This window comes from Zosterops lateralis (genome assembly GCF_965231275.1).
Source record: "Zosterops lateralis genome assembly, chromosome: 4".
NCBI classification, from domain to species: Eukaryota; Metazoa; Chordata; class Aves; order Passeriformes; family Zosteropidae; genus Zosterops; species Zosterops lateralis.
The window spans coordinates 17,471,474-17,499,354 of NC_139765.1; the positions used below are offsets into that span (position 1 = coordinate 17,471,474).

The 27,881-nt window shown below is 44.4% G+C and overlaps 1 protein-coding gene across 3 annotated transcripts; it reads right to left on the bottom strand.

Moving 5' to 3' along the window:
• Positions 1-360: 360 nt before the first annotated feature.
• Positions 361-27,179, bottom strand: ATP6V0A4 (ATPase H+ transporting V0 subunit a4). Of its 3 annotated transcripts, none has more exons than XM_083859494.1 (21): positions 26,678-27,179; positions 24,618-24,827; positions 24,053-24,131; positions 23,158-23,252; positions 21,992-22,117; positions 21,525-21,619; positions 20,646-20,772; positions 19,980-20,062; positions 15,231-15,324; positions 14,374-14,586; positions 13,945-14,095; positions 13,052-13,191; positions 12,624-12,781; positions 12,083-12,176; positions 9,534-9,652; positions 8,347-8,563; positions 6,682-6,789; positions 4,631-4,765; positions 3,510-3,627; positions 2,337-2,508; positions 361-1,280 (listed from the first exon to the last, which is right to left on the bottom strand). In XM_083859494.1, exons 2-21 carry the CDS (start codon positions 24,807-24,809, stop codon positions 1,187-1,189), a joined length of 2,610 nt encoding a protein of 869 aa, XP_083715620.1. In that variant the 5' UTR covers positions 24,810-24,827; positions 26,678-27,179; the 3' UTR covers positions 361-1,186. The 3 variants fall into 3 exon arrangements, with proteins under 3 accessions (XP_083715620.1, XP_083715619.1, XP_083715621.1); XM_083859493.1 differs by lacking the exon at positions 26,678-27,179 and adding an exon at positions 26,559-26,670; XM_083859495.1 differs by lacking the exon at positions 26,678-27,179 and adding an exon at positions 26,394-26,520.
• Between the last annotated feature and the right edge of the window lie 702 nt (positions 27,180-27,881).

Here is a 27,881-nt window from a genome sequence, read left to right on the forward strand (position 1 = left end):
GGATCGCCGGGGCTCGTGAAAGAAGCTCTGCGCCCTCCCCCTCACAGTAACCTGAGCTTTTTCTGTTCTTTTTTTTTTCCCTTGTGTCAGCGGGGATGGGGGGGGGGGTGTTTATTCATTTGTTAATAAACCGGTTTTTTCCACTTTGTGTTCAAGAGATTCCTTCCCAAACCCAGGGTTGGGGGAGGGGTGGTAGAGGTTTTGTTATTAGGGGATTCCTTGAAGGTTCTCCCCTAATTCAACCCAAACCAGAACAAGGACTTAGTCACATCATATGATTGACCACAGACAAAACATATTTTCCTTGGAAAGAAATATACCACAACAACAAGGCAGCAAATGGAGCAAAACACATGGGAGTCGATTGTTAATAACCAATTTAATTCCAAAGCTGCATCTCCTATTTTTAACTAAGCAGTAGGCAGCTGACCCCATCAAATACTGAGGTACTTGGCAGACATCAATAGAGTCTCAGCCAAGGGTCCAGCCAGCCCAACCGATATAGGTCAGTATGGTTTCTTCTGAGCTTCTTCCACTGGCTAGGCTTGCTTCCAGAGAATCATATGATGCAATATTTGTGGGTCTGAACCTCAGACAGAAATGTGGTTACGGCTTGAAGGAAGGAGGGCTCACACATGGGGAGTAAGAAGGTTTATTTCAGGCTCTGGCCCACGTGCTGAGTGCCTGGCTCCAGGCTTTTGGCTTCCCCTTAAGAACCAGGGGGACGTCCCCCAGGAGAGGAGAACCCAAAACCAATAGCAGGGGAGAGAGGGTGTGACCCAGAACAGGGGAACTTAACAGAACAAAGGAAAAAGGTGTTGCCCTCTCACCTAACCGAATCCCAGGGCTTTCTTCCCAGAAGTTTCCAGATCTAACAAGGTGATTGACAGGGTACCACAGGGAAGAGACTATCAGGGGGTTTGGGGATAGGGGTGTTAGGAATAAACCATTACAGAAATTAATAACAAAACATACAGAACTTTAGGAAATCCAAAATGCACACTGCAACAAGTCAGCTCTTAGCTGATACAGCAGTATGTTGGAATGTACTAGGACATATTAATCTACAGCTCTTCTTTCAAGGGCCACATCCCATTCTCTTTCATCCCATGTACCCTACTCTGTGGGTGAGCCACCACAAGGAAACAGAGCCTGGTCTGAGGAGGGAAGCAGTGAAGCACTGGTTTTACTCTTCTGCAGTGCCATTGATGATGTGACTGAAGGAGAATGGAGAAAATTTGTACCCAGCTCCCACGTAGAACTTGTTTTGAAATTCCACCCTAGGGAGGAGCAGAGAGAGGCATCAGTGTTGCCTGAAGGCAGGACCTACAGCCAGCCAAGAGGCTGAAACCTGGCACCCATTGGAAAAGGGAGGTCACAAGATGTTAGACTCTAAGCTGTGAATGTAGGCCTTTTATGGGACCAGAAGTGAGACACTGGCAGCCCAGGGAGCAACGTGGCGCATGTCACCTCTAACTTAATATCAAGCTGGACTGGAAATCATCATCACAAGGCCAATCAGCAGGACCTTGCCTGGTAACCTGCTTCTAGTAGCTCTGAGAGCTGGGATAACCTCCTGCTGGTTGCACACTGGTGGGAGACAGACACCTCCTCCTCCCTGCACAAAGCACCTGCACCATGGTTTGCCTTGGCAGTGTTTATGACTTAAGCTGGGACACTACCTGGTGGAAAAGATCATAGCTTGGAGCTCAGGTAGGATGCCTAGTTGTGGTGGTGGGGAAGGGTGTTTTGTCACCTTGTTCTCACTCACATGCTGATGGTGTGTCCGCACTGCTGTCCTTGCCTGCACTGATGATCAGTTAAGACCAACATGGGCTAACTTGGAACTGGTTTGCCACAAAGCCTAAGCAGCCTGAAGCTCAGCTTGTGCTGATGGCACAAGCACAGACCCAAGTTTTCACCAGGTTTTGCACTCCCAGCTGAACTGTTGCTGCCCTTGGAAGCTGTCATGTTAGATCCTTGAGTGAGATACAGAGCCAGTGGAGTGGCTATGCTGCCTTTGGGCCTTGTCATGCAGCTCAAAGAGGCCTCAGTGGCTCTGCATGTTTACTGGGACAGAACTGCAGGTTGCCATTTGCCTCACATGCTGAAAACCACCACAGGTGCAGGAGGACAAGCAGGTTGCTCCAGGGAGCAGGCTGAAGCAGGGATCTCTGAGCTCCCTTTGGAAGAGTCTCCCTCACTTCATTTGCCAAAGGCAACTAATGATCCAATGCACTGTCACTGCATGTCTAACACTGTGCCCACATGTTCCCGCAGCCTATTCCCTCCTAAAGACTGATCTGGGAAAAGCTCTAGAGGACCACTCCATGTACCAGTGCAGGCGCAAGGCGTGTAGGAAGGCTGAGAGCCCCTCCATGACCAGCAGGATGGCCACTGTCAGCACTGCAAATGCTGCAAAGATGATGAAGATGGCAATGAGACCTGCCCAGCCACTGCTGCTGAGCCCGTTGTGCATCACCATGGTCCAAAGAACCTCTGACAGCTCTGCAGAAGGAAATAAAGGGAAAACAGTGCTGAGCAGCAGCTATGGGCATATAGTCTGCCAGCTCAACCATTTTTCATCATTTGTAAAATACATATGCCCTTAGCTAAGCTTTTCAGTTGCTTTATTTTATTTAGGTATCTGTTCTCCATGTAAAGCTAATGTGTATCAGCTTCCACTCAATTCTTACTAAGCTCATTTCTGTGCCAAGGAGTACAGGTCACCCCTGTCAATTCATGGCACACCACACCGTAGGCCCCTCCTTTCTGTTTTCCTTTTTTGTGTGCACAATTCTTTAGGGCAGGTGCAACTCCTAGCCAGAGGCATTACAGCAATATTAATAAAAAACATTTCAGAAAATTTAGAAACATTGAAAATCTAAGTTCCCGCCTGAGGCAATTTCTAGTATTTGAGCATCTGTTTTTATCATGAACGAAGACAAAAGACATTGAAATGCTATACATTTCTCATGGAATGTGATGTTCCACTGAGTGTTTCTGGGAAAAATCCCAGTAAAAATTACAAATTCCAGAAGCTCTTGAGCCAGATCTTTTCTTTTTTGTTTGCTGAACAAAATCAAAATAACCATTTCAAATTATTTTGGCATTTATCTGCATACCCTAAGGCTATAGCAAATGCTTCTTGGGAAAGGCTGCTATGGCTCCCATACTTCCTTCACCTCCATGGACTGGACTGCACAAGTGGACTACACCTCCCACTGTGCCACACACCATGAGGACTATTCCAGAGGAGTGGCTACAGAGCAGCACAGGAAAGGGGCGACAGCCAGTGAATGCAATCAGAACTCCTAGGGATCACCTCTGAAAACTGAGATGTCCGCCATGAAACCCTTGGAGTGATCTAATCAGAAGCAAAACATCCTGATAGATAAATGTCTGCAAGTAGAAACTTGGATTCCATGAAGAAATTTGCAGGAATAGTAAAACACCAGTAGAAGCCATGACCAGCATGGTGAGGGGACCAAAGGGGGACAATCACTCACGTGCGTGGGCCAAGCTCAATGCCCAGAGCCGCAGGTAGGAGGCTGTGTTGGAGATGCAGCCAAGGCAGTACTCAATGGTGTGGATAGCTTGGTGGACAAATATGTCTCCAAAATTGAACTGAAACAACATATAAAACGAAAAAAGTTTTATTCGTTCTCACGTCACAGCTTTCTGGTTAGCAGGGCAACACCCCACCAAAGGCTCTTCATACTCCTTTCCTTGCTACATCCTGATCAACACAAAGGTATTTCCCTGGAAAAGAGCCTGCTCTGAAAAGTGTCAGTTTTGTATGATCTTCCCATACATTCTCACTGGAGAAATACAATTCCAGTGAAAACTAAATGTTTGGGGAACAGCTCATGTCCCACTCTTACGATTCAAATCCTTCAATGTCAATCCAGTAGCTGCCAATCTCTGTGATTTTTTATAGAGACAGAAATTCTTATGTAAAATAAGACCTTTCAGACTATCTGCCTAAGGACATACACATTTTGGGAGATATCACTGAATAACTGTATCTCATAATAATGAATAAGCAAAGCTGTGAAGATTCCCTGTGACTGGGAACAGCCAGCCATATCCACATTCAATATCGTTGATACTCCCAACTGCTACAAATATTTTTGTCACTTTTTCCTGTGTTGCTTCCTACTGTAGAAACTCTTGACAATATCTCCCCAAGGAAGGATTCTCTCCCTAGTCAACATTTCTGGCTGCCAACTTTAAATGCTCCTTTGCAATTTAGAGGAAGGAAAGCTCACTGACTTGGGAAAGGGTTGACCTTCTCTGGGTGCAATGTGAAAGTGAAACAACCTGAGGAACAGTGAAACAATGTGAAAGTGAAATGACACCCTTGAAGAAACAAAAACTTGAGGCTTGTAAAAGCTTGAGGTTTGTGAGAATGCCTGCAACCGCCAGGCAAAACCAAGGGAAAAATTTAGAGGAATTAATTCAATGAAAGTTCAAATCCTAATCTGTTTGAAAACACAAACTCTTACAAGAGTATGTGTTAAAATCTTGTTAGAAAGAAGGGCTGGCAACTCTGCAAAAGCCTTCTGCTTAACTTTGTGTCTTCTACTGTTGTGTTTGTCTGAACAATTTTCTGCCCAGATTTTCTTACCTCTTCATCACCACCGTCATGTCCTTCATGGCCACCGCTGTGGTCTCCATGGGAAACTTTCTTGGAATGATTGGACTCTGGGACATCTACCTCATTTTCACCTTCTGAGTTTTCTGAGATGGCTTGAGAATGGATCTTTCAGAAACAAAATGAAGTCTGCTTGATTGATACCAAAATGAAGAAGTCCATAGAACAGAACTCCCTCAATAATCTCATGATGAAGGATTATATCATGAACATGAAGACAGTTTCAACAATAGTCATCGTGGGCCACAGAAATTGAATATTCCCACCAAATGGCTAATAATACCTAAATATTTTCCATTCTAGAGCATTTTCCAGTGATTCCAACTATTTTGTAGCTAGTTTCTAGTGTTACAATACACTCTTTGTTCCCACCATGAGAAGATCCATCACTTCTGGCAAATGAGAAAACTGAGGTACTTTTAAAGCTGATGATCCCAATTAAATGGGTGCAAATCAAAGGAATTAATGTCAAGGGAAAGAGCAACAAAGCCTGAGAGGATCATACGACTTGATGAAGGTCACACAATTCTTGGATACAGGCAGAAATAAAATTCAAAGCTCTTGATTTACTTTAAATTGACAAAAACCTTGTGGCAAGCTCTCTGCAATTATTATTTACAGGACTTTTCTAGAGGCCTGAACAACCTGATTTAATACTCCTATTACACAGCATAACCAAATAGAGACCTCACGGCTTCTGTCAGGTTCTGCCTTGTCACCCTTTATATCCTCCAGCAGGTCTCATGGGAAAGGTCGCCTGACAACATATTGTTTCCTATTGCAGCAGTTATGATTGTCACACCTGCTTTATCTTTGCTTTACCTGAATGTCAGCATAGAAAACAGACTTTGCTGCAAACATATAAATCTAGGGGAATGTAGGATGTGATCAGACAGCTAACATATGAAGATTAGGAACAGAAATATGGGGGCACAATAGGAGGTGGGTAAAACCTGTCAGATGTTCCTGGCATAAGAGCAGGAGATGGAGACAGCCATGTCAAGCCTTCATCCAAATCCCAGAAGAGAAAGACAAAATAAGAAATTACAGTGCAGAGGCAGGGCTGAAAACATCTCTCAGGGACCTGGCTTTCAATTATAGGTGAGAAGTGACTGGGTTGGAAAAGGTCAAGCAGCAAAACCAGCATCTCTTTCTTCAAATGGAAGCATCTGTGCCCTATAAAAGGCACTCCAGGCACTAACTATGTTTATAAAGAGAAGTAAATCTTGGATGACAAGTAAAGTCCTGTTAGTGTAATAAAAGAGAGAATTAATGATCAACTGGGAAACTGCAGCTGCTGCAGTTGTATGTTGAGCAGCTGCTGCAGTTGTGTGTTGTGGGCAAACCACAGAGCCCATGGGAAGGAGGGCTCTGTTAATGTGAAGGCAATCACTTAAGGAAGAAAGAACTAATAGAAAGCAGGCAACAGCTTTTAAATCAAGCCTCTCCTTCAAGCACTGTTGCTCTCTCCAAGGCCAGGACTTTCACATGTCCCATTTCTACAGAGCAGCCAGCTAATGGTTAGTGGAGATTGTGGACTGACAACTGAGGTCTCTTCCCTGTCTTGCCTTTACCAGCACTTCAATCTTTGAATCTTCTTTGATTTTGGATACAGCAGGTGAAAGAGCTTGGTGTCAGCTTAACAAATAGGGTATGTCCTTGCCAGCAAAGCTCCTGCTTCCAGGGAAACGTTTCCTTCACTGGAGATATTCAAAAGCTGTCTGGACACAAACTGGAGTAATGAGCTCTAGGAGACGCTGTTTGAGCAGGGAGTTTGGACCAGATGACCTTCAGTGATCCCTTCTCCAAGTTTAGCCATTCTCTGATTCTAGTCTAGATGGTTTAGACATGTCCATACACATGTCCTAGGCATATATGGCATAAAAGCACACTTTAAAATTGTCAGAGAAAGCCTGAGGTCAGAGAAATGCCTAATTACATCACTACAAAGAGTTTTCAGGGTCTGTCTCCCCAGCTTTGTCTTTGCTGTACTGAATCCCCCCCATCTGATCCACATCCCTTACCATGTGCTGCGCTTTCTGGTGGTTGGCTCGGAGGATGAAAGGTTTAATTAGGAGCATCCAGGGAACAGCAATCAGAGCAAATATGACCAAGAAACTCTGCACTTCTTTCTAAAAGACAAAACAACAAGAGCAAGAAGTTGCTTTACTTCCTTTAGCCAACTACATTTATGGTTAGAAACCTGAGTCTATATGATGGTATTTTTTTAAATACAACAAATACAACTCCCTGCTGTATTTGGCTGTGTATTCTCTGCTTGTGAGAACATAAAAATAAATGTATAGTGCTTAAGGCTCAGAAAGCACATTCAGCTAGAGATGGTTGGAGACCTGGAGATGAAAAGCTTTCATGCTGAAAACGGTTAATTTACCAAAATCCCGTGCTACTGACTTGAACCTGGCTGCTCAGTGTCCCAAGTGAATGTCCTAACTCTGTGTGAGTCAGTCAATCTGCCTTGCTTTGATCCGTGTAGAATGGCTGCAGCAAGAGCCAAGTCATTCAAGTCTTGCCCTGGATTTACTCCACATTTGCAATTCCAGAAGGAATTGAACCCCATAGCTTAGGCTTGGTAACAGATTGTTACCACAATATAAGGTGTTCTTATATTGCAGAATAGCACCCCTATTGCTGTCCTGTCATCACTGTCTGTACTTCCAGAAAACAACAAAACAAACAAAGAAAACCTTAAACCACAACTTCTGCAATTTTTTTAAAGCTGGCTCAGATGTCTGATCACCTTATGATTGGGCTCATACAATATTTTCATTCAGACTACCCAGGCAGATAGCACATCCTGTTCCTGGTGGGGCAGGGGGATAGGAATATGAGAAAAAAATTGCCACCTTGGGAAAGCTTTGGGTTGTTACAAAGCACAATGTTATCTAAAGAATGTTTGAAGGCTAGGAAGACTGTGTTTTTCCAAATTCGCCTGAATCCTTAACACAGTTACTTGGAGCTGATCAGGGCTCTCTACTGACTCACCAGCTGCCCCTAAAACTGAGCTCATGTGGGAGTACCCAGTGTGCAACTTATAGATGTGGGTGTACACATGTGGCTGGATGCAGTACTTGCTTGCAGATTCTTCACTGATGCTGCTGATGTAAAATCAATTAAAAAAAAAAAAATCATGTTCTGAGAATATAAATTGAGATGACTTTAGAACAAGTTTTTTCTTAGGGGAGATTTTTTTGCTTGCTCTTTATTTTTTTTAAAGTGAACTCCCAAGATGAGTTATTCCTGAAAAAAAGCTGCCAGAAAATCCTCTAGCTACTTCTACTTTTTTTAGGTGAAAATGTAAAGCTTTCCAAAGATGAAATAGGAACTTATCAAGAAAGGAAGATATCTCTAGCATTGTGGCCAGACTGCAGGACAGCATGCCTGCAATACACAGCTTTATATCTCTAGTCTTTGATTCTTTTCCCCCAACAATATCTTCAACTGCATCATTATTCTTGTAAGAATGACACTATAAAAGAGATTTCCTTTGCAACTCTGCTGATCTGTCCTCCCCATTGACAAGGCCAACACAAATACCAGAAAAGTAAACTTTACTTCTGTGACTTTCACTTGTGTTCAAGCTTCTGAGCCTATATCTTTATGCCCACTCACCAAAACACCCATTACAAATACAAAACTACAGTGGATTCATGATCATGCTTGATCCATACCTGATGCAGATACAATGGAGCATTTGAAGTGTCACTATAATTGAACAGAAACATGTTGATGAAGTGGATGAGGATACTTGGTGCACTCTGGGATGAATGGACATCAAAATGACACCATTTGAAAATAATCATGAAGACCAGGTAGCCAAAAAGAGATATAATAAAAATCATCTCTGGAATGAACTGTAGGATAATGTTTATGTATTTCCTGAAGTAGCTGGGAAGAATCAGGAAAGAAAACTACAGTTAATACATTAGATATTAATACAACTTTGCACCCAAATCTGGCAGTACTTAGTTTCTGGAAAACAGCCTAACAAATTTACAACTATCACTAGCCAAGAAAGAAGTCCCTTATAAGCTTTATCAAAGAAAGCCATTGTTTAAATACAAAAGCTTTGTTATACTGACTATCTTCAGATTTTTGTATTTGACCTACCAGTATCTCAGCACCTCAAAAAATTATTACATTGAAATAAAATCCAATTTTCAAAAAATGTCTTATTCACAAAGTTGAGCATTATATGCTGAGAAAGGTCAAAATGAGGTGTAGTATCAATCCTGTAGGGTCCTCTCAAACACTTTCTGTCCTTGAAGGTCGATACACATATTGCAGCTTTGGAGAGTCTTTCAACACTACAGTGTCAGCCCCTTCACTCTATCACAATTTTTTATTTGTTGTTGCAAAACATAGAGGCAGAGATATAGACAAGTTCACCCACAAATCCTGACCAAGGGCTGCTAAGCTAGGTGAAATGCACATGCACATGCTCTGTAAGATTTCAGTGTGTTTTGGTTTAGGGCAAAAGAGCTTGTCTTTCAAAAGGAAATATGTCAAATAGTAGGAGGTGCTACACCTTTTTAATTTAGTGTGCTTCAATATTTCTGTGGAATTGAAAATATAAGAATGTGATAAGAAAGCAAGTTAAATATAAGAAAATATAAGAAAGTAAGTTAAAAAGAGAGTTTATTGAAGAAAATACCTGCAATGTTATGGCTGTCCTTTGGACTTAGCACTACATATCAGCCGTTGTGTGAGTCTGTCAGTGTATGGGACATTTCTACTCACACCGGGGAAAGGTCAAAGTTCAAATCATCAGTCCAAAAAATGAGGTTTTCTCTGAATGAATTACAGTGATGAGGACTTGTGTGCTGCTGCAGCAACAGGTTTGGTGAAATAAACTTACATGTGGTTGAAGAGACTGAGTATCACTCCAAAAATCATGTGCACAATCCCTATGACAACCGACATCTTCATTTTGTAGGAGTTCAGGAAAGTCAGCTTGTTTGATGCAACATTCCAGATCTTTGGGTAAAGGAACAGGGAGAGGGAAGAACAAGATTTTCAGGTGTTTAATTAATGGAAGGTTTGTGGAAGTTGCTGCTTTGACACCATCAATTTACGCCTACCAGTTCTAGTAAGAGGGTAACAAGGCACAGAAATCTAGATGTTTCTTTTATTACTTTTCACTCTGCCAAGATATTATTCTAAAATGTATAAGTTATTAAACTTGTTTAACACAGGAAATAACAGGGATTTTAAATTATCCTATGGCTTTGCTACAGTCCTCCAGGAACCACTGCAAAGGCTGGTAGCAGAACCTATATCTTTTCTTTGTCATTTCCCATCCTTAGGCTGGGTCATCTTTAGCAAGAGTGGAAAGGCATGAGAAAACCCCTCCGGCTTGCAACCAAAATTAGTTCCACCCTCACCACAGAAGTACATTTTCAGACAGAGCATTTTCAAACTTTTTGAAACTTTCTGTTTGAACAGAAAAAACTCTTTTCAACTCTTTGGCCATGGAGATCAGCTTATTGCCTTCCTCTCTGCACTAACTATTTAGTTATGTTAGCACATACAGCTCTTCTCAGTCCTGCCTTTTTTTATGCTACAGAGCTTCAGGGTTGCTTCTCCTTTCTTCTCAAACTTCCTAGACCCCAAAGTCTTCTGTCCTCAGAGACAGTGAGTAGACACCACTTTTCAGACACTAAGTATAGTGCCTGAAGAGAAAGGAGGAGGACAGGATTGTTTGGAGGGTGAAACATTGGCCTTTGTGTGTTTGTTTGACATGCTTTGCCTCTTCACTGGATATCCAAGAGACTGCCTAGCTTCTTCATCTCAGACCTCAGTCATCCCAGCAGGATTTGCAAATTGCAAAGTGCGATCCATCCTTCAGAGCAGGTAACACAGATAATCTCCTCAGAGAGGGCCACAAAAGGGCTGGTACTTCCAGTTCACCCCTTCCCTGCCAGCACTTGTTCAGCCATTCTTCTCTCCCAGCCAGGACTTTTATGCTCTTGAACAGGGAGAAGCCAGGTTCTCCCTGGAATAGGTGGTCTAGGTCAACCTAAATTAGAGATGTATCAGGAAAAGATGCAGAAAACTCAGCTGCTTCTGACGTGATTTTCTGAACCAGACTGCCCACATACTGGGCAGAGCTTTAAAGATGAGTTTATAAAAAACTGACTACAAGGTCAATGTCTCTGAAAACCAGAGAGAATAGAGTTTCTTTGGATGACCAATTGAAATGAGTGTGCAACCAGCAGGGATGGGGGTTATTTGACTAATAGGAAGATTGAAACGGGAAAGCTTGATGTTAAGAAGTACATTTCAATACATGATAAAGGCAAAACAACAAGAAAAAGGGAAACAGGACACAGAGAAGAAAATGTGACAAAGTTAATACTGGCATTTACTTCACATTTCATGCAACAAATAGGCTGCATGAAATTTGGAAGTCTGCCTTCAAACTGGTGATGTCTCTCTGGAATGGGTTATGTACTCAGGTAAGGAAACAGAGTCCAGCAGATGTGTGGTAGAAAAGAGACTGTAGCACAAGACCATTCTCCTGGAAAATCAAACTTCCTTCCTGCTTACCATTTTGCTGCTGCCTGGTACAGAACTGTTAGCAATATTATTAATTGCTAATTGCTAAAGGAAAGCCTCACAAGGAGTGATGAATGGGAGGGGGAGTGGTGGCACCTGAACACGATGTAAATAGTATGGAATAAGGGGTGGACTGTGCTGATTTTGCCTGGGTTGGAGATATTTTTCTTCATAGTGGCTGGTGTCGGGCTGTATTTTGTGCTGAACACTGGCTTGATAGTGTAGAGATGTTTTTGTTATTGCTGAGCAGGGCTTACACAGAGCCAAGGCCCTTGCTGCTTTCTGTACTGCCTGGCTGGTGAGGAACTTGGGGGTGGACGGGAGGTTGGGAGGAAACACAGCCAGGACAGGTGACCCAAACTGACCAAAGGAATATTCCAGACCATATGACATCATGCTCAGTGTATAAAGTGGAGGGAAGAGGGAGGAAGGGGGGATGTTTGGAGTGAGGGTGTTTGTCTTCCCAAGTCATCCTTGGATGTGATAGGCCCCTGCTCTCCTGGAGATGGCTGAACTCCTCCCTGCCCAGGGAAGAGATGGCCTAATTCTTTACTTTGCTTGTGTGCACAGCTCTTGCTTATCCTGTTAAACTACCTGTATCTCCACCCATGAGTTTTCCAGCTTTCACCCTTCCAATTCTCTCCCTGATCCCACTGGTGGGGCAGTGAGCGAGGGGCTGTGTGAGGCTTGGCTGCTGGCTGGGGCTAAACCACAACAACTATGTAAGGAACAAAGGGCAAGAAATGAAAAGCAAAGTTTCAGGAGAGAGTGCAGGGAGCCACTGATGTGCCTGATATGTAAAAACAGGATTTAAATACAAATTATCTTAGAGCAATTTAATTTAATTACCGGATCTATTCCAAATGGATATGGATTTCCAGAATAGACTCCTGGGACTGCTGGATCCAACTGCAGCACTGTGTTGTCTAGAAGCACATCCTTACTACAAGAGAAAAGGGAATGACCTTTGAAGCTTAATGTCACCATTGAAGCCCACAGTATATTTATGTGAGGTGTGCTGAAGACTACCACAGGATATCTGTAGCTGACTCCAGCCTTTCTGTGACCTGTTATGCTACACTTGTGTGCATGTAAATGGGCCCCACACAATGGCAGCCTCCCTCACAGAGATAATTCTCTATGCATCAGTCCTAGACACCTGCAGATTTTTATGCACATCAGTGCCTGAACAAACAGGCGTGTTCCTGGGGACTCTGCATTTCCATTTCAATAGCGAGTTAATCTGTGTGTATCAGACAAAAGCTCTGATTCATTCATGACTGCATCCACAGTAGAGAGTCCTTCCCTTCCTCACACAGGATGCCTTTCTTTCCAAGCCTACATGCTCCATTTGGTGTGTTTCTACTTCCTTCCTATATTTAGCACTTACTTCCAAGTGTTATTTTTAAACATGGGGATGATATGCCAGGAAGAACCAAAGAAGTTGAATGATTTGGAGAAGCAGTCATTGTAGATTAAGCCAGTGTACATGGAGAATATGCCCATGAGCAGGATCAGGTAGCGCCCGCTAAAAAAGGTGTTCCAGATCTGCAGGGAGAGAAGGCAGAGCCAGTGACCAAAGTACCTGCAGGCCCATCAATTAGTGGGCCTTAACTAACAGTAGACATGATTATACTAATCTGTGTATATACAATTATTCATAGAAAATTTTGGGTCCCTTAGGCCCTCTGTGTATAAGTAGGTAGAATTACCAAACCTCTGCCTCACGGGTATCTTTGAACCATCTCCACACAGCCTTTGAGGGGCTGATGAGCCTTTCCCTATGCTGTTAGGGTGCACCAGTTCCCTGGTACTCACCTCATTAGTGCTTTTCTGGGCCAGAAGGCTCTTCTCATTAATGACCATCCAGAGTGCGAAGCCCAGCATGACAGCGCCATGGCCACAGTCCCCAAACATCACCGCAAACAAGAAGGGGAAAGTAATGATAGTGTAGGGAGCTGCAGGAGGGAACGGCCAAGAAGCTCAGCTCTCTCTGAACAAAAAGGCCTCATTAAAGAAGCAGTCTACTCCATCAGCTCATTCCTTACAGGTACTTCCCTTAAAAGCCTCCTCAATCCCTCCTCTACACACCAGGCAGTCAGATCTAGTGCAGAACTAGCTTTAGCATCACAAAGAATGTTCAGTTGTATGACCTGTTTTATCCTTGCAGTTTTATCCTTTGTTTCTCGCCTCACCATAATAAACACCACCTGTAGATAACTGCATTCTGTTTTGCAACACAAAAATGTATTTGAAGGTTACTATCATGTTTCTCAACTGCTCAGCCTCAACAATCTGAGTTAATCTCTCACATAGGTCCCAATTTCTAGGTTTCTATTAATTCTCAGTGGTCTGTCTGAGATTCTCTACCCTTGTTTCAGACTTTTGTCATCCTTTTCATCTTCTTTGTCTCAACACAGGGAGCTTAATTTACATTTCCCTTATGACCTTAATTCTTTTCCTCAGAACAGCTACCTCACCATTTGTTCTCCATCCTGTATTTGTATAATTCCTAATTTTCATCACAATCATTCACTGAAGACCAAGAGGCAAATTATTTGCCTGAGAAAATCCATGACTACACTAAAGAGTTCCAATATGGTTCAGATTTCTCAATCAGCAGCAAGAACATTTTTTTAGGATAGCGGGAGAGCTCAAAGGCTTTACTTTGGCTTATACAAACCAGATGCACATAGGAGAGTGATTCTCACCTGGGTTCATCTCCTTGTAGTTGCCCACACCATATGCATCCACAATGTTCTGAAATCCAGCTGTGAACTTGTTGGTCCTGTTGAAGGTGGGCGGTGCCATCTTGGTGTGTATGACAGTGAGGATGGGGGCAATCGTGGAGCCACTGCGTTCCTGCAAATCCAGTGACAAAGGCAGACACAGAGTGGATAGAAGAATTGGCCCCACAACACCACTTCTAGCTCAAGGGTCTGTCACAAACCTGCTAACATTTAATGTTGACCTTAAGATCTGTCAAAAGATGAAAGGTCAAATGACATTGGAACAGCCTCAACTTAAAACAGAAAAGGGAGCCCCACATTACAGTAACAGACCTGTCCGAATGTATGCTCAACATATAAACAATTCAGTGCATGTGAGAATTTCAAGGACCCAAAATGTTGCTCTCTTACCATTCCTTGATGGAGAGCTCTTTTTATCCGGTCAGCATCAGCCACTGGGAACCAGATCTCTGCAATGACACACTGCTGGGTGACGTCGATGTTACAGCAATTCAGGATGTGGTAGATGGCCTTGATCTTCTTCACCTTGATCTCCCAGGACCACAAGTTGGCTGCTGCCTCATGCAGCAGTCGTTGGCGGTGGGACTCGGTTTGTGTTATCACCTGAAAGCACAGCATAGGGCAAGACTCAGGGTGGTTGGCTCGGAGGATGAAAGGTTTAATTAGGAGCATCCAGGGAACAGCAATTAGAGCGAATATGACTCAGGTTAGGGAAGCACAGGGGGCATGATCTACTCAGTTAATTGGAGAGGGCAGGTGGAAGAAGGTTGATGAAAAGGAACTATTTGTATGAGTGCATGGGAGAGCAGTGTATGCAAGTGTGGACACAGGATCACTCAACACCAGGTGCACAGTGCTGCTCACGAAGGACTCTCCCTGAATGGTCCTGAGTCACTGTAAGTGTAGAGGAGACCACTGGGGGTTACTGAGCTGTGGAATTGGCTCCCTCCCCAGTTGTTTACAGACTGGCCTCATCTCACCATGTGCTCCCAAGCTGCCATCTCTTGCAGGCAGCTCTGTGCCACGAACTTGGGGCATATCACACCCAGAGTAGAACTACAGTTCATGGTCTTGGGACTTGACCATGTGGCCACCACAGTGCTGCTGCATAAATGAACGATGGAGATAATGAGATAAGGTGTCGGGAAGACAACCTGTGTGGTCTGCAACATGGTTTCAGACAGGACAAATATCTGGGCAGGTCCTACTTGTAGGGTTCAGTCCTCAGTAAAGCCATTGCCACTTACTGTGTTTAAATCCTCAATCCTTGTGTTGACTCCATCAAGCATTTCTCGGCGCTCAGTGGCAGACTCTGGACAAGGATAGACTGTGGCACGAAATCTAGCCTCAGTAAGAGAGAGTTGAGAAACACCCATTATTTGACTGAGTTTTCTTCCTCTGTACTCTTCTCAGCTCAAAAGCAGGGAAACTGGACTTCATTCCTGACACAGCAGGATGCTCTTCTCACATACCACAAAGCTATACTTGGTCTCACAAAAATATGCAAATAGGTACCTTTATCCCTTAATGAGAATAAGGATCCTTTTGTCTGTTCTACCTGAAAAAAATCTCCTTGTCTTAGGTGATACGCAGGACCTGATGTCATACAGAGGTCAGGGCTAACATGCAGGCATCTCCCTTCTGTCCACAAGCTGCTTGAATTGCAACAAGACTCAACAAAAACCATTCTGGCAAAGGCAGCCTCACTAACACAGCAGCCAACAGATGTCCCTCTTGCACTGAGGCTGGAAAAATACCCTGTCCCTGTCTGCACTATCCTCCTGCAGGCACTGGGAAAAGGCATCAGCTGAGCTAGTGCTGCACTGCAAGCAAATGCCCTTTGTGCGGGCAGGCTGCATAAGTAAATAACCCTGTAAAAAAAAACAAGCAAGTGAACAAACAAAGGGACTGTATTTCCAGGATAAACCAGGAGAATGGCTGTATGCTTCTGGTTCACCTATTTGGCTAGACACCTTGGGAGCAAAAGAAACATGGGTGAAAAGTTTTAAGCACCTGAGAGCGGTATCTGCTACATTGGCTTAGATAAACCAGTAAAAGAGCTTTTATAAATTCACCTCCAAAGTTCTGTTTGGAAGATTCAGTGGGTTTCTTTAGTGTGGTATAAGAAGGACTAATGTGGGATTTTAATGTGAGTGAAAGTCTTGGCTCCATGCAGGTACTGCTTCAGCTATGGCACAGGACTCGACCTGCTCTAGTTCAGCTGCAGGTCGCTCTGGTGTAAGGGTGCTTCCACCAGCATAGCACATTGCAGTGTTGTACAGCTGCTATATGATCCCATCACAGACAATTAGAAATGGGTTGCATGTCTCTCTGAGAAGTGTGCAGCTAGCTGTCCTGCCTGCAAAGCAAGTCCCAGAGTACTTGTCATGCACAACAGTAGGCACAAGGAGTTCCCTCTGGGACCTTACAGGCCACAGGGTGCACTGCTGCTGCTCTCTGCCTGCAAGCTTGAACTGAACAGAGCTGCTGCAGTAACTAAAATAGCAGACATCCTTCCTTTTTTTCCTGCTTGGCTAGTTCAGTGATATCTAATGCATGTGCCACCCTTGCCACTTTGAGAGTGCCCACGAGATTTACAGGAAAAGATCCCTCCTCTCTGCAGAGCAGAGATCTCCTGGTCCTGACCTAAGGCAACACATTTCCACCATCCTGTCATGGATACACTGAGTTAGGGTTGCTAAAGGGCTGTCTTTCTGCATGTGAGATGAATTAAAAGATGTAACAGGGTCATAGGGGTCTATCCCTGTTTAAGAGACAAAAGTGTGCAGGCTCTTTGTACAGATAAGCATCATATTCTGGCTTTGTCTGAGCGCAGGATATTTCACCACCTGCTGTGCAAAACCAGTTCCATCACACATCCAAGTGAGGACAGTTGCAAATGGAACAAAACATGCTGCAGTTTCCTAGAGATCAGCCCAGAGCTGTTTGTAATGACAGCACATGCTCTTCAGCTAAACTTCCCTCTCCAGAATTGAATTTCTCCTCACTCAACACCTGGTATTTGTTTCCAAAGGTTTCCACCCTACCTAATTATTTCCATCTTCTTATTCTTCACAGATCTTAGTTCATCTTCAATAAGGATTTTTAATCAAACTTGAAAGCTTATTCCTCTATGCTGCACCATCCCCCCATTCCTAATAACGTTATTGCAGCAGTGCTGCTTTGATCTTTTAACAGCCATTTTGCATACGGAGTATCAGCTTTGCCCTAATGGCACAGACATCTCTGAAAGCTTCAGGAGAATTCAGCAGGGAATCCTTCCATTGATAAACCCAGTTTAGTATTCACATTAGTACTGAGACAGCTGCAAGAAAAGGAGAAAAATTCTTACGTTTTCCTCCTTCCTGCTCCCTCTACACCTTTCACTAATAAATTTGTGCACGGACTTAATGCTCATGAAATTGGCAGACTAATGTTACCATTTAGAGTCAAGCAGGGACTACAAGCATAACCTGAGGCACACAGCTCTGCAAACAAATCTTAGCCTGTCTTGTAGGAGGTTGGCTTAGACTAGTGCCATGACTTTTGCAGGATATTTATTTGTCATGAATGATGACTTAGTGTTAAGCAAAAATATCCTGCTGAGGCTGGAATGACACTGCCATCTGCTTCAGGTATAATCAGCCCTGCCTTAAAGGTGGATCAGACTAAGATGCCTTGGCCTGGGTACCAGGGATGGCTGATGGCCCACAGAGCACAAAAAGTGTCAGAGAATTAATACATTTAGAAATCTGCCACACAGGAAAACATCCATGCATATGGAACCAAAATTTTGAAAGGAAGAAGGAACATAAAAGATTAGTTCATTAGCATTGCAAGGAGTGTCCTATGGATTTGTCTTTAGTAGGTGTATTTTCCTTCAGTTACAAGGGCCTGAGAGAAACCAGTCTAAACTCCTTTCTACAAACCTACCACCACATACATCTGCAACACTAGCTCCTAGAAATTTTGCACATCACAACCTCCCTGCAGGGATCTGCTCACATTTCCAGCGGTGCCTGACACCTAGCTGAAGAAGATTGTGCCTATAGTTTGGGTGATTTTGGTGTCAATCAACAATAATTATGTTGACAGGCATTGCATTGCTTGCTCCTTTAATCCCATCCCAGAAAAAGAGTCTTTGGCTTTTGACTGCAGGGAATTTTAAATGCTGCAGGGGGAAAAAAATTACATCCAAAATTAAGAACTTTCAGCACTCTGTGGGCAACCCTAGCCAGTTCTAACAGTATGACCTGGTGACTTGCAAGGCCATCAGCACAGAGGAAAATCCAATGGGAAGCATTCACCACCAGCAACTGCCCATGCAGAAAGGGGAGAAGGGTTCTGAACAGCATTTAAAAAGCAGGCAAAGAAATGAGACATAAGAGGGACATGGGCCTGATGAAGCAAGTCCAAAGGAGGGCCATGAAGATGATCAGTGGGATGAAGCACCTCTGCTATGAGGAAAGGTTGAGAAAATTTGGATTGTTAGCCTGGAGAAGGAAAGGCTTCAGGGAGACCTTACCACAGCTTTCCAGTACCTGAAGAGGCCTACAAGAAAGCTGGAGAGGGACTTTTTACAAGGGCATATAGTGACAGGACGTAGGGGGAATGGCTTTAAACTGAAAGAGAGTAAGTTTAGGTTGACTATTAGGAAGAAATTCTTTACTGTGAGAGTGGCAAGGCCCTGGCACAGCGTGCCCCAGAGAGGTTGTGGCTGCCCCATCCCTGGCAGTATTCAAGGCCAGGTTGGATGGGACTTTGAGCAACCTGGTCTGGTGGAAGGTGTCCCAGCCTATGGCAGAAGAGTTGGAATGAAATTATCTTTAAAGCTCCTTCCAAGCCAAACTTATTCTATGGTTCTATTATATTGCAGGAAATTGTAATCCAGAAAGAGAAAGAGGCTTGCTGAAAGCTCAAAGACCACTGGCAGCAGCAGACTGATCCTGCTGCCTGACAATGGCTATAGGAGAACTCTCTGTATGTCTGACCTTCAGGATCAGAAATCAGTGACGGAGAGCTGGGAGTCTTCCCTTCCATGACTGCTTTATAGACAGATGCTCACCTTAGGAGGGGGGAATTTCTCTCTGGATGGGCACTGCCCTCCATTGCTCATAGGAGGTATCTTGAAGGACCCCATTTCGAATGCAGGAATTGCTAACAGACCTCAGGGTTCTGCCACCTCTTGGGACTGAAGTCAGTCATGCCACCTGGATGATCTGATGATGAACTGATCTGGATCTCCCTTCTGATTAAAGGGAGGATGTAAGGAAAGACTTGCCTTGAATGCAGATGTCAGGGAAGAACAATTGCTCAACCTCTCCCTGCAGGCTCTTGGCTGGCTCTGGCTGGCTGAGGGGCTATACCTGAAATGGGTTTGGTGACAGCAGACAGATCCTCTCATCAAATCTGATTTACACTGCAATGAAGCTCATTGGTCATCAGCATTATGAAAGAGTAACAAAATATTCAACCTGAATTATCTTTTCAAGATGCTTAACAGGGTGGAAACAAATCAGGTTGTATGAAGCTTTCATTTCTCTCCTGGGCTCTGTCTCTGATTACACAGATATTGCTCAAAGGCCTTGGGAAAGGGTTGAATAAACTACAGCATCATCTTTTTATGAAGAAATGCAGGAAGGCTAGAGAGCAAGCTGAGGATTACCATGTTTCCAGTGCTCAAGTTAGGGCCCCTGATTTTCAGGGAAAGAGCACTGAGTATTTTTAAAAAACAGTCCCCTTTTAGATGTCCCAAGTTAAAAACCTAACAAGTGAAGCTCTCAAGAGTTGTATGCCACTTTGGACAATGTAGGATCTCGAGTTCCAAGTACCAAGGTGATGGATTCCTTCATGATTAGGAGTGGAAGGGAGGTTGATTGCAGAGCTGACAGCTGGAGAGCTGGAGATCTGATATCAAGCTCCAAATTCAGCCAGCTTGGACTGCCAGTAACCACCTCTATGGGAGTCATTGTGGCTTGCCCAGAGGCCTGCCTTACCCATCACAAATCTTCTTGATTTTTAGTTTAAGCTGCTCTCCTTGATAGAAGATAATGAATACATTCTTCTTCACTTCTTCTCTCTGCAACACACAATTCAAGCAGAATTTAACACACCCAGAGTCCAGTGCAGATAAGCTGATATCTTTTCTTGGGAGCCTCTCTACTGGTTGCTTTTATCCCCCATTCCCAGTTTCCCATCAGCAGTGTTTTCTCCAGATGCTCTTTCAGGAAACAGGCATGGGCAGCAGCTCTTGGTTAGGGGGAAGGAGCAGTGTGGAACAGAGGGGACAGAGTTCCACTGGGACACGGGGTTCACCCAGAGACACCAAGGGAAACTGACCCTCCATGGCTAATTCCAGGTGGGGACAGACACAGTCCACTTCCATGGTGGTCTCTGTAAAACAGCTGCACTGTGAGGCCTCATGTGCATCTTGACAGGCAGGAAAAGGAACCCACTTCAACAGTAGCAAGAGGGGAAAACAATGTCAGAGAAACTTCTCCTACCCTCAAACTCTCCCACCTTTCCCCTACAGGCTGCCCTCAGACCCCAAGCTCTGGAGAGGCAGCACAGTGCTGCAGCACAGTCCAGATCACCAGTGTTGTGTCTGCAGGTCACAAGCATCCACACAGGGCAGAGGAGAGCAAAACCAGCTTGGTACCTACTGTCACAGGGTCCTCCATGGGGGTGTCCATTTCTGTGTACCTCAGGTAGATGTTTCCCCTGCAGACTCGCCACAGTAAACGCTCAAAGGGAATCATCCTTTCCCTCTTTATTACCCCTGCTGTGAATCTGAGCAGAGTTACAAGATAAATAAATTACAAGGCCATTCTATGTATTTTAGAACCTGTAGCACATATGATTTCATGACCTCTTGCATTCTAGTCTAGGGCTAGCCAGGGCTCTGCTGCTGCTGCAGGCACTTCTAGGAAAACTTTCCCTGCTCAAGCCTAGCTTTTATCTCGATCTACTGACTTTACCCTATGGTTCTTTCTTTAAAGAAAAGCTTTCCTAGATCAACAAGTGAAGGTCAAGAGACAATTCTCACTAGAAATGGAAGAATGAAGAGATGCCTAAAGTCACACAAATGACAGTGCCTGAATGGCAGAGGCAGGAGGAATTTTGAAGTGGTGGTTTATCTTCATCTCTTGTTTTCGTTTTCTGAGAAAGCATTAGATTGCAGCCCAGTGCAATACCATGGCTTTTTCTGTGGTTAGACATCCATCCACAAGGACTGGTAGCCAGATACCTGAGCCCATGGGTGAGATGCCCTAAGATAGCAATTTTCAGTCAATATGTATTAAGGGATCACTGGAATTGGTGGCCTGCAAGTAGAAGTCCATTTATCCCACTGACCCATAACCTGACCCTAGTTTTGATGATAATTTCTGAGGGCAGTCACTCTCTTATCTTCATAAAGCAGCTGTGCAGAGGAGGCTGGTGAGCACCCTCTGGTAAGAAGCTGAAGGAAGCTGTGCCAGTGTCACAGCAATGCAGAACAGGTGGGAAATCTGGCCAAGCTGGAGGCCATCACCAATACATACCCCAGCTTGGCAGCTGCAGCAGCAGGAGTGCTCCTCAGCTCCAGCAGTCCAGATGTGTCTTCACTGAAGAAATCATCTGGCAGATTGGTTTCTGCCTGGAAAACATTAATTTTAAAAAACACTCTTCAGCATTGCCAGTTTGAAAACTATTTTCACATTTTTCTCTTAACAGTTTTTTCCCAAAGGTAGCTTTCCATAGAGATTTGGGCTGAAGGAAAAACAATAAAAGTAAGCTATATCTTAGCAATGGAAAAGCATAAATGCTCTTTTCAAAGAGATGTGTGAGCTGTTTTTTGAGCCCCACTGACTCATGGAGCAATGCAGGCTCCAAAGTGACTGAGGTGTTTTTGCAAACCTCATAATGGCTTGTTGTAAAGACCTCTAAAAGCAACATACACCAGATGAAAAATGCAAGTATCTTTAAGAACCTTCCACATCTCTGTTGGAAGAGCAAAGATGCCTCTCACCTCGAAGAAGTCCTGAGTTTTCTTCAGCAGATGTTTGAGCTCCGTCAACTCAAGGAAGTTTTGCTTCAGTGTTTGCTGGTTCTGGTTGGCTTCCAGCAGCTCAGCTTCAAGTTTCTCCAGCACTGTCTGTTTAGGATCCAAGCACATCCAGAAAAACTCTGAAGCAAATCAATGGCTCATTCCAAAGCTGATCCCAAATCTTAAACAACAGTTCCATTTGGTTTTTTGCCCAAGGGAGAATACAAAAATATTCAACAAACACTTTGATAAACACTTTTTCTACGAAGATATTCATCAATGCCAATGCATTATTTTTCCATTGCAAACATTCCCTGATGGGTGTGTTGTCTTCTTGTGGCATTGGAGTTCTGATGGTCCTGACCCAAGCACAGGCTAGTAGTAGGTGTGTGTGTGGTGTGGGTGTCTCAGCCTGTCTGGGTATCTCTGTGGTTCCTCACAGACATCTCAGATCCCAGGCTGACTGGCTGTCAGTTTACTGACTACAAAAGCAACCTACATTGGTTTAAGTTCATTAGCTATGGGCCAAAAATTAGGTGATGATGTGGGGCCAGGAACACACCAGGAAACCAAATTTCTTGTTAAGCTGAAGCTCTTGGAAAGCTTGAATTTTCCTTTCTATTCACCTATGTATGCAGCATTTTAAAATCACCCTGCCAATAAACTTTGCTTCTAGCTGGACTAGAATAAAGCATCCCTTGCACATCCAAAAGTGAGGCTCAAGTATTTGTGTCAGGCCCCAGCATCAAAAACATACTCCCAGCAGGACAGGCAGTCCTGGGTTTTTTATTTAGTGAAGTGAGTTCTAACATCAGGTCTCTTGGTAAATCAACAAACCCTTTTTATTGTCTCCTATAGGATGATGGGGGCATTCTGTGAAAGCAATACTTTTTTCATTAATATGTGGGACCAGAGGGATGTTTCACAGGGGATGGTAAAAAGACTGGGCTCCTTTAGGAACCTGCAGCAGGATCAGCCTCAGCCTAAGTGCTGAGGCAGCAACTTAGGGAGCACCTCCTTGGGCAGGGAGAGTTGTGCCAGCCTCAGGCACCAGATTCTTCCTTGCAGGGAGGGTTCTATTGAGCACATTACACAGAGAACTTGGTGCACAGCCCTTCTTTCTCCTGGGTCCATTCCAAATTCTGTACCTCCATATCAATCATTTCCCGAGGCAGAGGGGTCTCTGGGTACTTTTCTCCTTTGACTATCTCAACATTTTCTTCCATCTCATTTTCCAGAAAACCTGCAAGGAAAGAGCACAGAAGTCTCAACACAGAATCATCCCCGGTGCATCATCCTGGTCACCAGCTTGTTGCTCAGCCAAGACCAAGGCATCCCATGGTGGTGTGACCAGATTAAGTGATATACAAAGGCCATCACACCAGTTGCATTCACATAGTCACCAAGGAATTAACACCCCCAGCCTCCTTTCTCAGTGTAGATGCTGTTTCTTCTGAACTCACAGTACCCACTTCCATGCGGGCAGCCCTCAGCCCTGGCATAGGTGGCCACCATGGCCCCCTTTATTTGGGGCAGTGAGTAAGGCACACAGAAAGCTCAGGTTCCACTGCTTTGCCCAACAAGTGCTGCCACCATGACTACTGTGGGCACCGGCATTGTGGTGGGAAGAGTGCAGAGCTCCCACAACACATATCCACAGGACAGTGGGAATCACAAGCTCTGCTGCTTGGGTTTTAAGGATTTATTCCAAGGCAGAAGCCCTTGGCCACAAGAAGTGTGTGCCAACAGCTGGTGCACTGATGTAAGTCAGGTTATCTGGACCAGTCTCCTGCCCAGCCCCAGATTTACCTTGTGATTTTATAAAAGCTTGTTAAACTCCTTTCGGTTTGCTTCAAAACAGGAGCAACAATTTATTGCTCATATGGGGTGAAGTGGTAATTAGCTGACGTATGGAAAACGTTTCCAGGGGCTCAGATGAATTTTGCCACTAATTCTGCTCCCCAGTGTGAGGGCACTTAAAGAACTAAATCCCACACCACCAGTTGGCAGGAAGCCAATTGCATTTGACAAGCATTTACTTACGCAGGATTCTCTCCAAGGATTCACACCTTCTCACTTCATTCACAAACCTTCTCTGGAAGCTGTTCACATTCACATTCAGCTGAAAATAGGAGGGAAAACAAGCCTGGGGCTGAAGGCTGCACAGTGCTGCACACATTTTTAACATCAGCAGAGAACAAGTGCCTTTGGTGCAGACAGCAAACACCACTGTGTCTGAGAGGGTCCTACTGGCAGGGCAATACCATGGGATTCCTCATGGCCTAGGACCTGTGGCTTTCCACACAACTTGGCTGTGAGAGCAGCAGTCACAGAGGGGCCTTCATGGAGAAACTTCCTGCATCTTAGTGATGCTATAGATTGCTCTACGGTTGTGCAGAGGACATGCGGAGCACTGGATGGGGCTCAAGGATGGGTGGGGCCTTGTCATGATGCATGGGTTTCAGAGCAGCCTTGGGGAAATCCAGCTCTCACCATGAACTTTTTGGCTTCCCTATAGGTGCATCTTTCCCAAGTGCTTTGAGGAAAGGACAAGCACACACTGGGACACATCTCCAACAGCTCAGCATGCCAGCCAGGCACTACTCACATCTCTGAACTGGACGAGCCCCAGCTCCCCGAGCTCAGCCACGCAGCAGTAGGCAGCCTCCACCTGCAGGAAGAGCTGCCTCAGGCTCATCTCCTCACTCCGGAAGACAGAGGCCATATCATCCGTTCTTCTCTGACCTGGAAGGCCCTGGGAGTCTCTGTGGTAGCAGCACACTCTTCCTTGCCCAAGCATGCAAGAAGGTGCCAAGCTCTGCAGGAACATTGGGGTCACTGAGTAAAAGTGCTGGATGATAACCCAGTGCTGCCCACTGCACCCCCCAAAAGGGTTTCTTCACCTTCTAAGAGCCTCCTTGAACCCACATGAGGCTTCATCCCACCAGAGCAGTGATAGATGCTAAGGAGTATGTGTGTGCCACAGGGAAAGGGGAGAGTCACCAGTCTCCTGTGATAAATGATGAGCAAATACCCTGCCTTGTCCTCTGCTGGACCTAAGCACTTCAGACGACTGCACTCAGGCTCTGTATTTTGGTTTTGAATGCTGTGATTGGAAAGAACTTGATTTCTCTTTGCCTTAAACATGCAGACAAAAAATAACCAAAACAAAACAAATGCCAATAATTTCAACTTGCAATTAAACAAGTGGAAGAGGCCTGACTGTTTTTTTACCACTTTCATTGATAGTATGAACATTGCAAACCCATCCGGAGCATATTATATGGGCATGGGGAGAAGACCAGTCTATTTTCTTTAAGTTAAAACAACCTATAAGATTTCAAAAGAATTTTCTCCTTATAAAGGACTGTTTTCAAAAGAAGAGATATGAAATAACATGCATTTGCACAAAATCTCTATGCTTACTATTATTTACTTTGAATAACATGAACATAGAAATTATCTTTAGTTGTTCTCACAAAAAATTAACTGACTGGCATGCACAAACACAGTAATTATCTTTTTCCAGCGAAAAACCTGCAAGTAGAGACACTTCTTGCATGCATTTAATTCTGTACCAAGCCTATGTTTTATAAATAGCAAGACAAAATCCCTTTGTAACCTCACTTCTACTTGCTTACAAGGGTAGCAAGTCAACTGTCTTTAGCCCCTTCTGTCTCTATCAACTTTGTCTTTCAGCATTATTTAAACAAATTGTGGATTCTATGAATTCTCTTTATAACATACAAAAGATTAATCTTAAATAGAAGAGAAGCATTTCACAAGATATTAAATGCTTGTTTAACAGGAGCATGATAGTCACGGGTCTGTATTTGCTCAAATGTCCTGGGAATTTTCCTTCTCTTATTCTCCATACCTATTCACTCAAAAATTTAAGATATTGAAAATACAGTATATGATAACTAATACCTTGTTAAAAGAAAACATCATGTGCCAGCTTAAATGGGTTGAGTATGCACATTTTAAATTTGTTTGGACATTTTTCAGCAAACTGTATTTTTCACAGGAGAAACAGACAAAAGCTGCAAGAGACTCACTATTCATGCAAAGTAAATCTGCAGGAAGTAAATCAAAATTTTAAGAGCCCATCAAAGTGTCCAATCTTAATTTCTTTAGACTAAAAAGTGTGAAGAAATGATAATCTAAAGCAGTTTGTATTTCTAAACCTGCAGTTAACGTCCATTTAAAAAGTGCTAAATCCTTAGAAGTAATAGAAAAAATCCTCAAATAAAATATTTAGAAATATCTTAATTAAGCTGCTTCAAACCATCCAAAACCAGGGTTCTAATCTTCTTTGGTAATCTATCAGGGAAAACTCCAAAAGCCCACTTTCATTTTGATTTGGAATGAGAGAAATACCTACTCCACGGAAGGCAGAGCTGTCACCCCTCCATTATACCTATAAATGCAGGAGGCTCTCCCAAAACACCTGCTGGCCAGCAATACTTCTGTCAAAATCACCCTCCCCCCTTCCCTCACCCCCAGTTTTTGCTTCGGCAGAAAAAGAGTTAAGTGAGAAAATCCTCACGTTTCCCCCCGCCGCTATTTCCATTAAAAAGCTTTAAAACGCGCCGGGTTTGGGCAGGGCAGATCGCGGTGCTGTGAGCTGCTGGGCAGAAGGTGCAGAAGGCGCCAGTGGGGGTTTACCTGTCAGCCACCACGCTCCTTTCCGTCAGCTCCTCTCCTCGGGGCAGGGGCGAGCTGTCCCCTGGCTCACCCGGTGTCCGTGCGCCAGGTGACAATGACAGCAGGGCTCTGCAGTGCCGCTGGGAGGGGAGGGTAGCCCTGGCCGAATGTCCCGTCCCACAAAAGGCACGGCAAACTTTTGCTTTTAAGGTCAGAACTGGTCTGGACCAGAGAAGGGAAACCCCTTCTGTCCCAAAACAGCCCCTAGGTGGACGGGACAGAACGATTTCTGGCACGGTCACCACGCCTGTGCCAGGTGCCAGGCGTGTTGTGACAGCACGCGGCTTGTTGGGACTGACAACAGGTAGGATAACCTGGCTGTCACCGCTCCGGTCACCCGAAGGGAGCGAGAGACCTTGCAACCTGCGTGTGCGGAGCGCTAACACCTCATTTGGGAGCTCTGGGAGGAGGATGACTGGCCAGGGAGGTGGAAAAAACTGCTGCGCTGTTTCTCGCTGTTTTTTCCTCGCTGAAGGCAGTCTGGGAAAGGACAGGGAAACAATGGGAGATTAATGATTTTCCTGGCGCGGGGGGACGGGCAGAGCGATAGAGCAGGGAGAGAGGGCTGGGAGGGCAGCGGGCTCTGTAAACCAGGGGCAGCGCTGACAGGGAACTTGATTCCCACCCCTTGACATAACAAATGCCAGGGGGGAAATGGGCTCTATAGACTTTGCCACTTCAGCTGCTAAAGCAAAGGCCCCAGAGAGATATTTAGCCCTTCGTAAAACCAGTGGCTTATCTCCCACTGATGAGGCAGGGCTTCTCCCTGATGAAAACAGCTGGCTGGGACACTACTAAGTCTAGCACCCAGAAGAAAAATTTCCTCTCAAAAGAAGAACTAATGGTCATGCATGGCGATATGCAAATTGTAAAGTACCGTTAAAGAAAAGCTTTCTCAGACTTGTTCTTTTAGAGGTACCCAGTAACCCTGACCCAACAAGCCAAAGGGTTTAGTTAGTCCGTGGAACACTGCCAAAAAACAAGCAACAGCAGAGGGCTTCCCAGCACAGGAGTTTTCTATTCAAAAGCAACAAAGAGTTGCCCCATTTCACAAGGTCAGCTTGGTGAGAAGGGTCCTGCCACTTGCTCAAGTCCAGCTGTTTTAAGTTATGTGACCCAAAAAGGAGATATTAAAAATGACAAGGTCATTTTCACAGGTGGGCCT

Coding starts and splice junctions, on each gene's coding strand:
- ATP6V0A4 (XM_083859493.1), bottom strand. CDS start 26,582: ATGGAAATAGCGGCGGGGGGAAAC. Junction 12,782..13,051: donor CCCAGAAAAGCACTAATGAG/GTGAGTACCAGG, acceptor CTCTCCCTGCAG/ATCTGGAACACCTTTTTTAG. Junction 9,653..12,082: donor ATCCATTTGGAATAGATCCG/GTAATTAAATTA, acceptor CTTTACCCAAAG/ATCTGGAATGTTGCATCAAA.